We start from the raw sequence: 13,392 nt of genomic DNA on the forward strand, positions 1-13,392 counted from the left end.
TGCAGGTGTCTCTACTTTGCCTGCTCAGTTTTGTTAATGAATTAACCATACAGAAGAATTTAGTATTGTATACAGACTTTTAGTTTCCTTTGTTAGCTTCCTTCTCCAGGTCACTGATGACTCAGTGTAGAGTCCTGTTTGTCCTTGCTTGATTAAAATGTTGCACATGCACATTGCATTTTAATTGCCTTTCCTGTTTCTAGGAACTGTGCTGTTTATTTCTTCCCTGGCCTTTTCAGAGGAAGTGAAAACCAGACATGTTTGCTTTGGGATTGTCCTGATCTGAGGAAGGTGCTCCTCCACACCTATTGTCTTTTCCCCAGTTTCTAGGTATAATGTTCCACTCTGACATCTAATGTTCAATCCTAGAAGCCTATTTCTTTTTTTTATTAAGGTGCAGGCTATTTCTGTACTTGATTGTCTTGTCCCCAAAGAATTCCCCCTTTTGTGATCAATCTAACTAAATCCCTCTTCTGTACAACACTATCTCACCCATCCTGTAAGACTCAAGATCTCTGCCTGCCTCCCACAAGGTCCTCCCGTAAGGTATAGACAAATTATCATGGAATCCTTTTACACATGATGAAGCCACCCAGCTTAGTGTCTAATACAGCAATCTCCCACTTCCACTGCCTGCTTCTTCATGTCCTTGGAGACCCTGTCTACCACAGGAGAATCCTATGTGCAATGGTACATTCTGACATAGGGTAGGGGAGTGGTTCCTCTCGTAAGAGACTAGGTTCTTCCTTTCTAGGTAGATACAATCCTTCCCCAAGACTTATGTCCTCCTCAGTACCTCAAGGGTTGGCACTGTGGAGCTGAGCCTATGCTGCTGTGTTGCTGTAGGACCTGTCTGTTTCTCTTACTACTATTCATCCATTCTCACCTCTGGGGAATGAGACTAGTCTCTGAAGACCCAAACATTGAGCACTCTGTGTACACATAGAAAACCTGAAACCAGGGCATGGCATGGACCTGCTACTCTCTCTGCATCAAACTGTGTAGCTTATCTGTACCTGGATCCTGACTTGTCATTGAGGTTAAAATTGAGTTTTTGTTGGTGGAACTAACAGCATTCTTAACACTACCTGTTGAAGGGAAGTCAGACGCTAGAGTCTTCACCCTCTTCACTCTGGAACTCAAAAATAATTCATGAATGGTGGTGTTCTTGCTTGTTAAATGACTGTTGATTCTTTCCTAGAAGCGGTCAATGTGGTTAACCAGGGTGGATTTATTTCCACAAAATAACTACCATACAAATTGATATTTTCTATATAGCATAAACTCAACAGAGGATGAGGTTTTTATGGCATGTGATCTCCATGTTTCCTATTAATTTCTCCATGTTCCATGGGCTATAAAATATCATTCTGTCATTTTCTTCTAGGGCAAAATAACCTTATCCTCCTTGCTCTCCTTTTGTTGTCTGTTCTGTTTCACAAGAATTGTCTATTCCGCTTTACAGTCAGAGATGGTTTATTTTGATACACAGTTAACTTCTGTGTTATTGTTGTCTTCCCCTTGGATTCTATGTTATTTCTAGTTTAGTTTACATGAGACAAAATTCCTAACCTTCTTTGACTTCACAGTTACTATATATTTTTAATATTTGGTGTAATATTTATCTTTAATTTTACCATATAAACATTCCCCGTAATAGTAATGAAACAAGTAAAATACTTTACCATTCATTCTTAAGTTTTCATTTAAGAGTGAAAAATTAATAAATTGCAAAATAATAGGGGTTTTGAAATAATGAAAACTTAGTCTTCTTTTTCAACATACAAGAAAACTGAATAAGAATATAATTTTCATTGAACATGATTTTACACAATAAATGTAATTATAGTGTGTTTCATGGTCTTGGTGTTTCTTGTTTTATCAATTATCTACTATTAAAAATTGCATTATGTATTTGTGTAGATGGCACAGTAAATGAGCCAGACATGTCTGCAAATTTCTGTCCTGATCATAAAGCACCCATGGTACTCTTCTTGGACCGTGTCTATGGTATTAAGGACCAAAGCTTCCTCCTTCACCTACTGGAAGTTGGATTTTTACCAGATTTAAGAGCCTCTGCCTCTTTGGATACAGTAAGTATTTCGCTATGGAGTTTAGGTGCAGTGACTGGATATAGTGGCTCTATACGTGTAAGAAATGGAATTTCAAGTCAAAACAGCTTTAAAAGAAAAAAAAAAGGTGGTATAGGCTCGCTATAAACACAAACAGTAATAATTCAGTTACTGTTAATTTTTAGTGCTTAAGTCTGATCATTAGCATTCAGTACCACCTTATGAAGCAACAATGTAGTGTAGTTTAAAAACTTTCAATACAGGCTTACGTTATACAGTAATTGCATTGGATATACTGTAATAGGCCTAATGATTACTTTTACTTCATGTGTGCTTCCAAGAATTACACTGAAAATTCATGTATGTGTAGGTATGAAGAAATTATGTGAGATGAAAAGTGCTACTTAATGCTTTGTGGGTTTTGCTGACCTGTTTAGAGAAGGAGGCTGCGTATTCTTTTTTGCTTCTATTGGTTCAGAGTGTAGTGGGGCAAGAGATAGGAGATAAGTGGATGAGTTGCGTTTTCTCAAGTTAAAAAAAAAAATAGTTTTTGTCCTCATCTGTATACTGGGAATATCATGTTAGCACCCAGCCGTTAATGGGACTTATGGAGTATTTCATCATTATGTTTTATGGACTTAATATATAGTAAACTTTTATTCCATGTGATGCTAACAATCATTTACTACTTCATACAGGTTTCTCTAAGTACCACAGAGGCAGCTCTCGCACTAAATAGATATATTTGCTCAGCTGTGTTTCCATTACTCAAAAGATGTGCTCCCCTCTTTTCTGGAACAGAGCATCACGCCTCTCTGGTTGACTCCATGCTTCACACAATATATAGATTATCGAAGGGACGTTCCCTTACAAAAGCACAAAGAGACACCATTGAAGAATGCCTGCTTGCTATTTGCCAGTATGTATGATACCTGTGTGTGTACAAATTGATTTCTTTTGTGCAGTATAAGTATTTTAATAATTTCTTTCTTTGTGTATAATGTAGAACTAAGATTATTTTATTCTTGCATGAAATAAATGACCAGAGTGTATGACAGGATTTTTTCATTTTCCTAAGAGAAAATAGATTTGATTTTTCCCTTATCGGTACTGCATTATACAGGCTGCCATATTGATATGAGCTTTATGCTGATATTGGATAAATTCTGATTATTCATAAAAACAAAACCCTGGTAATTACCAAAAATGTTCTGGCAAGTCTGACAGTGAGTGTGTGCTGGGGATTTAAGGGATCGACATTTTTTATTTCTGATTGTGATTTGAAGAACCTTAGCCATAGTTTAAATAAAAAAAAAAAAAGAAGAAGAAGAAGAAAAACTACCCCTCACTCTCCAAATCCTAAAACTGAACTGAGCACTGTAGTTTTATCAGGAATTGAAATGTAGATTTGCCAACTCAATCATAGTTCTTGATCTTTGTCATAAACTGTAGTGCTACTTGTCTGTGCAGTAGACTGTGAAATTAGTAATGCAATGTGCATTTTCAGTTTGTCCATAGCACTGGACCCCTGCCAAAAAGAGGATATAGTAGAAATGGAAAAGATTCAGGAAACCCTAACAAGAGGGATCAACATAAGAAATAATTTCTTTCCTGTGGAACAGCTTAGTAGACCAGGAATCTTTAGCTTGAAGAAGTCATGACTGAGGGGGAGATGATAAAGGAGCATTTTTACATTGATTTTGAGCCTATAGATCACTGAAATTAAATAGCTGGAAAAGAAATGCTGGGTGATTTATTCAGTCTTCCAGTTGAGATTTATTTCATGTAGAAATAATCATAATGTATTTCCCAGATCAGTTTCAGTTAGGAGTGTTTTGTTGCTTTTTAGTGTCATATCAGAAACCATTCTGCTAGGATAATATTCTGTTTCTTTTGCTCAGATTGTCCTCTCTGTGTATTCTGAAAAAAATCCAGCACCTTTCCCTCTGCTGTCATATGGCACAATCATACATGTTGTCTATTCACTTAAGAGAGTCCACATGTAGTGCATTTTGCTATGCTATATCCTTCTATAGGTAGATGAGGCATAGTGAAATTCCTTAAGTGCCTACCATTGGTTTTTCAAAATACTTTTAATGAGTGATTTGAATTCCAATATGCGAATTGATTTCAATTTTTATTTCATTTTCACTGGATTGTATGAACTTTAATAAGAACTTCTATTTTTTAAAATTACAGCCACTTACGTCCCTCTATGCTACAACAGCTGTTGAGAAGGCTAGTTTTTGATGTGCCCCTACTTAATGAATACTGTAAAATGCCTCTCAAGGTAAATGCTTTACTTTCTGTACATACATTCAGCGTAAAACTTCCTTCACAATAATCTGTCATAGTCATGTTTTTAAAAACTGAATGGGGCAGGGTGAAGCAACATGAAATGAGTTCTGAATTGAAAATAATGTTGTTTTATCAAGTCTTTCAAATTGAATGTAATGATAAAGGTTGTGTGAAATCTTGCCTAATGCAAACAGTATATAGTAAGTTGATTATGAGATTTTGTTTAGCAAACAGTTGACTTTTTCACTGCTTCAGCAAAAGAGTATTTGAAAGTATCAAGTTAAATGTTAGTGTTATCTTGGTATTTCTTCTTCTGCTATATGAACTATAGTAACTCTTGGTAAGACACATAGTCCAGGAATAAATTTTGAGTGGAGTCTCAAGAGAATAAGATACATGGAACAGAATTCACCTGTTATTTTTGAGCAATCTTAAACTGAAGTCTTACCCATCTTGTTGCTCTGTAAATAGAGAATTACAACCATGAGATGATAAATAACTTATTTAGAATTTTTCTGTCAGGTTTGCCCCCTGTTCCTGTTGGGATGGAAGGGCCTGGTCTTAGGTCTGCAGGTCTTTTTATGGCAGAATTGAAATTATGTCATACTCTAAAGCAGAGCTGCCAGATTCACAGACATATTCTGGAGCATCAGTAATTTTGGAGCAAAAGTGTGGCAAAGAGGGAGTGTTTGATTTGGAGTTTTTTTATTATTATTTTCCCTTCCTAAAGAAAATTGCAGGAAAAATTAAAATGTCAAGATTCTAGTCTGATGCTAAAAGAAATTTTAGAATTTCCCATGGGATAGGAAGTCTTAGTAGAAATTAGTAGAATTAATAGAAAATAGAAATTATGTGGAAAGTGCACCAATAATCATATATGCTAGCTCTTTACCTGGTATGAACAGATTGTCTGTACAATAGTTCTTTCCATAGTTTTTCCAGAGATGAGCAGGCATGGCTAGAAGGGTGTACTGCGGGTGTCTTTTGCAGTGTTTTGAAAAATACTGAGGTCATCAACTACAAATGACAGAAGTAAAATCAATTTGAATTTGTAAATTTTTTTACCAGAATCTATCATGTCCTGTTTTATACCCATTTCATTGTCTCTATTTTTATCCTGTGAGCTAATCTGTATTCAAAAGGTGACAATCCTGAAATTTTGTAATTTTTCTACTCGCTGTCATCACTGAGAATCCCTCAGCTGCAGCTGGGGATAATACAGGCTTTATACTTTCACAGCACAGGCTCTGCTGCTCTCCCAAAAAGAGAAAGAAGGAAAAAAGACCATTTTTATGAGCCATTAGAAATGAAGAGTCAGAAATTAATAATAATACTCATGTAGCTGTTTAAACAGATACTGGCAATTCAGACTTCACTAACCAGTATGTTATTTTGTTAAATACCAATGTTTTATGTGCATTTTTATTTCCTTAAAAATCTAGCTTCTGACAAATCACTATGAGCAGTGCTGGAAATATTATTGTCTGCCTTCAGGAATGGGAAGCTATGGAATTGCAGCAGAAGAAGAATTACATTTAACTGAAAAACTTTTCTGGGGAATATTTGATTCCTTGTCTCATAAGGTAATGACTGTAATTCACATTACAGTATGGGATGACTATAAAAGCATTACAATGATAATTTACTGTGCCAAGTGCAGAAAGTTCCTATTTTAACAGTTCTTTCACCTAATATGGGAGATATGGCAATGAATGCTTTTAATGAAGTAACTTTCTAATGAAAAATTGAATGTTGAATCTTAAAAGATTCTCTCTAAACTAATGAAATGTCAAATCTTTGTCTTTATATACCCATATAGCCTTACACTAGTAATGAGGCACCTTGCTTGCTGCAATAACAAGTCAGTGTTGTCTCCTTTCCTCTCTTAGCTCTACTAAACTTTTAAAAATACTTTTTACTGATGTAAAATTAATTTTAAGAAATGTAACATGCTTGTCGAATTGTTTGTGTATGCACAGTAAATTTACATTGTCTGTTTTTGAACACATACTTGTATTTTGTTAGTTTTCTGGTTATTGCCCAGCTTAAGAAATATGATGCAACATTCTTAGAAATAAACATTTTTCCATTTTCCTGTTCCAATATGTGATCTTGGGATTTTTTCACTTACTCATTTTTATTCCAAGTAAGAAAAAGTTACATTTCTGATAGGAGAAATGCCTTACTGAGTAAATACTTTTCGTACTTGATTGGCCTGAAAATTCAGGTTCTCACTATGGGACAATAATGAATTTTTTCATTGCATCTCACTGAATTTATGTTCCAGTTCTAATCAACAGATTTAGATGATTACTTTTCTAGGCAGCCTGATTTATAGTATGGAAATGAACATGGTCTCTGCATTATTCCAAAAAGGCTTTTAAAGCCTTATTTGTGTTTGATTTTAGTGACATTTACCTCTCACTGCTGTCAAAAGTGCAGAGAGTGTCAGGAGGGCCTGACATAATGAAATATTTCCAATTAATGCGTCTTACTTAGCTTTTTACAGATAAATGAAGATGGTCTGTTTCTGCCAATACTGGTGGCCCTCTATAATAACATTTTCTTTTTTTCTGTAAGTGGTTATTAGTCCAATGAAAGGAGAATTGTGTAAATCTGCTTAGCTATAGTTCTGTCCATTGTTCCATGAAGTCCATTGTTCTGTTTTGTACTGAGATATTTACAGGTTTGGTATTTTCATGGCTTCCAGCTGTTTAGTGGAAGCAATTTACACTGTGATATAACTTCTTTTGTTTGTGCTATACACACCCAAGAATGTTGCAGCAAAACTAGAGGAAGTTAAAGCCTCAAAATTGTAGGCGTTCTGCTTGCTGTGATATAAACATATAATTCTAACAGCAAGTATTTTCAGTGGACCTTAAACTTGTTCTTCAGCATTTTCTTGGTACAAAGTGGTCATTCAGATTTGTAGAATCGTATAGTCTTTCTAATAATGAAGCAAGAGAAATACTTTTGCTGTGTAAAATTTTTTTTCCTATAAATGCTTGATTGGTGCCTGGGTTATAATGTCAAAAAGATGCCTGTACTATCTGAGCAAAAATTTATAAATAATAACATCAAAATCTTGCACTGTAATGTTCATCAGTAAACTTTAAAGCCTTTAAAGCTGTATAACTATGCCCGTTTTACAGATGGGGAACCTGAAAGAGAAGTGATTTTTTTCTATTTTTTTTTTTCCCCTAACCATACTAGGAGTGTTGTTTGAGAGCTGGAAAGAGAACTTTGGCCTACAGTGATCTGCTGCTACTTCCTCTAGCACTTTTTTTATAATCTAGTGTGTAACGATTGACCTTGAGTATGTTTCATGGCCAATTACTAAGGACAGATTCTTCAAATGTAATTCCACCTCATATTTTTTTATATATCATATACTTCTATGTTCTCTCCAGAGCTAAAATGACTATTTAGAAGAGCAAATGTGCCAGGTCACCTCTTAGCAGGACAATTTTGAAAAATAATCAACTGACTTTGCTGCAGTAAAACACAATTGCCTTTAACCAGTGTGATTTAAACTGAAATAGACTAGGGGAAAAGAGGGAGAAATGACAATGGCTTCTGCAGTTAAGATAGGAATTAGTTATTTTAGAACTAAGTATTTTATAGATGATCATACTTCTATAACTAGGCAAACAACCTTTGACCCTTCCTATGTAGGTCTTAATGGCCCAAAGAAAGCTTAGGAGTCATACTTGTATCTTATATACTTATACAAGTGTCAGCATACTTTTATGTTAATTTGAGTAGTCTTAAAAATGTATCGAGTTGATATCAAGAAAAATAGATGTCATGCAGCAATAATTTTGCTCTATGCTTAATTTTTAAATGTGCTTTAGTGTTTGTTTGCATCTTCTAATATTTGTACATATTGCTGCTTGGTTTTCACTAACATTTTGCATGTTTTTCTATTGGATTTTCCAACCAGTTCCTATCTCTCCTGCAGAAGTATGATCCAGAGCTCTTTCGAATGGCTTTGCCTTGTCTAAGTGCTATAGCTGGTGCCTTGCCCCCTGATTATTTAGATACACGAATTAGGTCAACTTTGGAAAAGCAGACTTCAGTGGATCCAGAAGGAAATTTTGATCCCAAACCTGTCAGCACAGCAAAGTGAGTCATATAAATCATAGTGATTTCCTTTCCTTAAATATTTTTATACTATTCCTCATTAACATTTTTTTCTCGTCTGTAGGGAGAGTTGGCTGGTGACTGACTTTTTAATTATATTAGTACCTTTCAGAACTGGTTTAGGGATTTTTGCTTTCTCCTGCCAAATACTTCACTGCAATATATCTTGTTTACCAGCTATAGAACATATTCTTCTCAGTACTGTACATATATTAAATATTTCCACATTATATCTGCAGAGTACATAGTAAATTCTATACTTATTATGTACCCTGTTACCTAATAGTTCAAATATTTGGGATGTATACCCCTGTAATACATTTGATACTGTCATTATTTAGAGTGTTCTTATGGCAAAAGTACAAGATCATCAAAATCTGGTAAGTGATTCAATTGGCCTATTGCCCGATTTTTATAAAATCTTCACTTAGTTCTGAGAATTGATCTGTACCAACCTGATAAGGCAAAATAAGCAGATCACACGTGACGATTTAATAGACACTTGGCCTTCCTAGTAACCTTGTGCTTTTAAAATACAGATTTCTAATACTTTTATATTCAAGAACTGAGGAACACCAGTTTATTCTTGCTATTAAAGCTTTACTCCTCCATCATTATGCAGTGTGAAACATCCATACTAACATTATCCTGTATTAAGAATTACCAAGAAAAATACCTATAGATTATGGTGAAGCAGGCTTTTTCTTTCTTGTGTTTTCAGTTGCTAGTAAGTGCAACTGTTATGTATTTGAAGATTCCTTGTAAATGCCATTATAGCTCTGGTTTGTTTTGTGAGATTTCTTCTAAAGAAAATGGAATTGCAAAGCCAAATGTCTTGCCTTCATCTGGAGGCGAAGCATTTTGATTAGTGCTATATTATACTGACCTTTTTTTTTTTTTTTTCATAAATCAGACTGGAGTAATTTACGATTGAATGACCATACTCCCCTTTGTTTACAGCCTTGTACTTCCTGAAAAGTTGGAGTATATTGTCAGCAAGTATGCTGAACATTCCCATGATAAATGGGCCTTTGATAAGGTAGGAATTATTTTAAGACTGGCAAACGTCAGAAAATCACTAGTAAATAATACCTGGGGTGAATATTGAAAGAAAAACTGGACAGTTTAACTGATAGGCCCTTGTTCAGAGTGCATTAATGTCTGCATATTTCTTCAGGGATATGTGGAAGAAACCTTTTGCTCAACAAAATGCTTTGAAATTTGTCACTTTGAAAAAGTGGCCAGAATTTATTAGGACAAAGATTTGAGGGGAATTAAAAAGTGGCACTTGGTTTGATTTTGTTGTTTGTTTGGGGTTTTTGGTTGTTGGGTGTGGGGGGAGTTAAGTAAGAATATATAGATCTTAGCTTCATTTTGCCTGGTAATGATGTATTTTGACTGGGAGTCGGAGATTCAATTTTACTGCAGCAGCTCTGTGATCTCTGAGAGTACCTGGGAGGTCTAATGTCCTTTATTTTATTTCAGAAAATGTAGTCATAGCTTTTCTTTCTTTTTAGCATTCAGAAGGCTGTTATGTATTGATTTCCTCTATAATTTTCAAAGTGCTCTGTCACTGTGTTGTTTCTGTTTCACTACTTCAGAATAGCTATAAGACAATAAAATATGTACTAAGTGATTTTTGTACCTTTTTAATGTTACAGTGAAACATTTAATAAAGGCCTTTTTAGTGTTACATTTTGCAAATAGATTTTAATGTTAATATAACTTTTAGAGTTAAATTTGAGCAAAATGAAGTTTGATGGAGGTGTTGCAGTTTTTGATAACTGTTGGAAGTGTTTGGATATGAGTAAGTCATTCAACTCAAGTATGAATTTTAAGCCTCTTTTCATTCAAGTGAAAAAGTACAGGTGGGGTTAATTAATTTATTATAACAAATAACAAATTAATAGCAATTTTATAGAACAGTTATATAGAAGTAACAGTTCTGTTGTTGTGGGGGCCTATGTATGCAAATTTGTAGACAAAGGTATACATATATATGGAAGTGTAAATATACACACATTAATCTCAAACCATAAATTTCAGTTAATATTGTTTAAGGTAAAGGGTTCATTGAAGTTACATTCTTTCGTGCTAGATCTGTTAATGTTACTTTTTTTTTTTTCCCCTCTCTGTTGCTGACTTCAGCCTCCCAGAGAATAGAGACACTTTTGTTTGCCTTAGCCATTACTGTCTTAATGCATGAGTCCATTTGAAAGGGGCCAATGTATACTAGACTCAGAACTGGTTGTGTGAGACCTACTACTCGTAGACGGCATCTCATCTGTCTGGGCCATGCATGTTTTGTTCCTGTGTATCCACAGATGGATGCATTCTCTTTTAACAGAAATTTCTGTGGCACTGAGTAGCTATTGGAGTAGACTAGTAGTTCAATATGACAAACTAAACTGGCCAATTTGCTGTTACTCATCTATGTTGTTCTCATATTTATTTTTTTCAGACTAATAGTGGATGGAAATACGGTGTTTCACTGGATGAAAATATGAAGACTCACCCATTAATAAGACCTTTCAAAACTTTAACTGAAAAGGTAATGGAGGAAATTTCAGCTGCATTAATACAAAGTAGATTGATTTGCGTACTTTTAAAAATCCATTTCAAATATATGCTATGAAAGGAAGAGAGACAAACTAGAATTCTTACAGTTAAGAATAGCAACGTCTATATAGTAAAGTGGTTGTTCAGTTAATCTTACACAGAGTCTTATATAGGCTTCTGTTAGGCAGTCTTCATAGGTGTGGGCCAATTTGTATTCAAAGTATCAATAGCACAGGGTTTTCAGGCCTTCAGGGATGAGGAATGACTGGCAGCACCTCCTGGGTTTTAGACAAAAGTGTTATTTAACATATCTGAAGGCAATTTTGTCTCCAAGAAAGATAGTAGAAAAATTGAAAGACAACGTAGGAGATGCTTCAGTTGAAAATGGGGAAAAACATTTAAACTATTTTGAATGCATTTTTTATTTGAAATTCTTGACTAGGCATGAATGTCTTCTAGTTGTCAGAACAGTGAACTGAATTTGAATGCTGTTACATATTTTTGCAATGACTCATTGGGTGACTCAAGTCAATTACGTTTGTCCCGCTTTACTACACTTTTCCTGTTCAGAAAATGGAGATGACAAAAATCAAGAGGGATTCAAAAGGTTTAATTTCCCAAGGTTTGTAAATTGCTTTGAAATCTTTGGAGAGGAGCTGAAGAATGATTGGTTGAGTTGTTATTAAAGTAGTTCAAAGAGAATTTTCTGAATTGTCTCAGATTTGAACTTCTGAACCTAAAAATCAGGTCTTTCCATAAAAACTGTCATGTTAAGAAACTGTCATAAAAATTCTTATTTATGGTAAGAATGGAAATACTTTTATTAGGTTGATTTGAGAAGTCTTAATATGACATAATCAGAATTTTCTTTCCCACAACTTCTCAGATGTTCTATAATACCTTTACTTTTCAAAGGAGTGTTGGAATACAGGCTGTTCACTAAGTTTTTTATCGATGGCTGTATGTGAAGAGTATAGATCGGTAATGTTCTGTATCCGTGAATGGATATAAATACAGGACAACTGCAGAAAGGCCTCATATGCTATTGCATTCAAATGTACATACTTGCCAAATTTCATAGCACTTGTAGTGCCATCAATTTTTTACTATTTTGGACTGGAGGAATCAATGAATAAGTTTCCAGATACAAACTACATTATTGCTCCAGAGCTCACTTGAGTGCTGTTAGTTTGCATCACATATCCCAGCAGTAAATGCCACTAAGAATAAAACCAAAAAATTTGTAAGTACTTTAAAGCTTCTTTCTCATGTAAAAAGAACTATATTGTGTCTTCAGATATAATATACAGATATTGTTTAATTTTGTGGCATGTGACAATTTAAAAAGAATGGACAGAATATTTGTATTGAGTTTTTGCTACTTGCTAAATACAGAGAAATTTTACATTATTTTCTTCAAAGGAAAAGGAAATTTATCGTTGGCCTGCAAGAGAATCACTGAAAACCATGTTGGCCATGGGATGGAGCCTAGAAAGGGCCAAGGAAGGAGGAGAAGCAATAATACATCAGCGTGAAAATGAAAAGCTCCGCAGCATATCTCAGTCTAGCCAGGTAAGGTGGAATTGCTTACATTTAGAAAGGAAAAGCCTAGGTAGTTAATTTACTAAGAAATTATACAAAATTATGTTAATTTAATATTAATTTTAATGAAAAGAAACTTTTAATGTTGGAGTTCTGAGATTGGAAGTCATGTCACTATAATAAAAACTGCAGTAACACTAAAGAGGGGATTGCAAAACGAACAACTTCTAAGACAATAAGGCTGTCAGAGACCATATCTCTTCAGGTCTTCTGAGAAAATGGATAGAATTTTCATACAGTCATTCAAAGAATACATGGCAGACTATTTAAAGCCTTTTATAAGTAAATCTAGTAATTTTCTTTTTGGTCAAACAGAAGAGTCTGAAATGGGTATTTGTCAGGGTTCTAATTATGACTGACAAATAAGGTTGTGCATTTAATACCTTTTGTTAAATCTACAGGCAAAATTTGGAGGTAATTATATAGTACCTAGCATTTTGATGTGATATAGACTATTTTTTCATTTGTAGCTTTTTGTAATAGCATGTTGAGACTGCTGCTCAATATGTCTGTGTCTCAGAGTGAGGAAAGCTGTTTAAAACTATGACAAGTGTTGGGGAATTTTTATTGTACCCCTTCAGGTGAATTAAACACACATTTGTGCTTATATGTAGTGAGACTTAATGAGCAATGCATTGGGCAGAGTCCTACCTCCATAAGCAGTTCTGCAAGGAGTGTGCAAAGATGTGTCATGAGCTGAGTCCTTATATGCACTTGC

At 34.6% G+C, this 13,392-nt stretch overlaps 1 protein-coding gene across 12 annotated transcripts in view; it reads left to right on the forward strand.

The window, feature by feature from the left end:
* Positions 1-13,392, forward strand: part of RYR3 (ryanodine receptor 3) — a 245,176-nt gene that overhangs the window by 159,131 nt on the left and 72,653 nt on the right. For 8 of the 12 annotated variants that reach the window (XM_075030407.1, XM_075030397.1, XM_075030399.1 and 5 more), the window contains 8 exons: positions 1,924-2,093; positions 2,771-2,991; positions 4,272-4,362; positions 5,813-5,953; positions 8,314-8,495; positions 9,474-9,552; positions 10,975-11,064; positions 12,495-12,644. In XM_075030407.1, coding sequence (XP_074886508.1) covers positions 1,924-2,093; positions 2,771-2,991; positions 4,272-4,362; positions 5,813-5,953; positions 8,314-8,495; positions 9,474-9,552; positions 10,975-11,064; positions 12,495-12,644 — 1,124 coding nt within the window. The remainder of the gene's footprint in view (positions 1-1,923; positions 2,094-2,770; positions 2,992-4,271; positions 4,363-5,812; positions 5,954-8,313; positions 8,496-9,473; positions 9,553-10,974; positions 11,065-12,494; positions 12,645-13,392) is intronic. The other 4 variants (XM_075030400.1, XM_075030402.1, XM_075030401.1 and 1 more) reach the window with 1 other exon arrangement.

This window comes from Buteo buteo, chromosome 6 (genome assembly GCF_964188355.1).
Source record: "Buteo buteo chromosome 6, bButBut1.hap1.1, whole genome shotgun sequence".
NCBI lineage: Eukaryota > Metazoa > Chordata > Aves > Accipitriformes > Accipitridae > Buteo > Buteo buteo.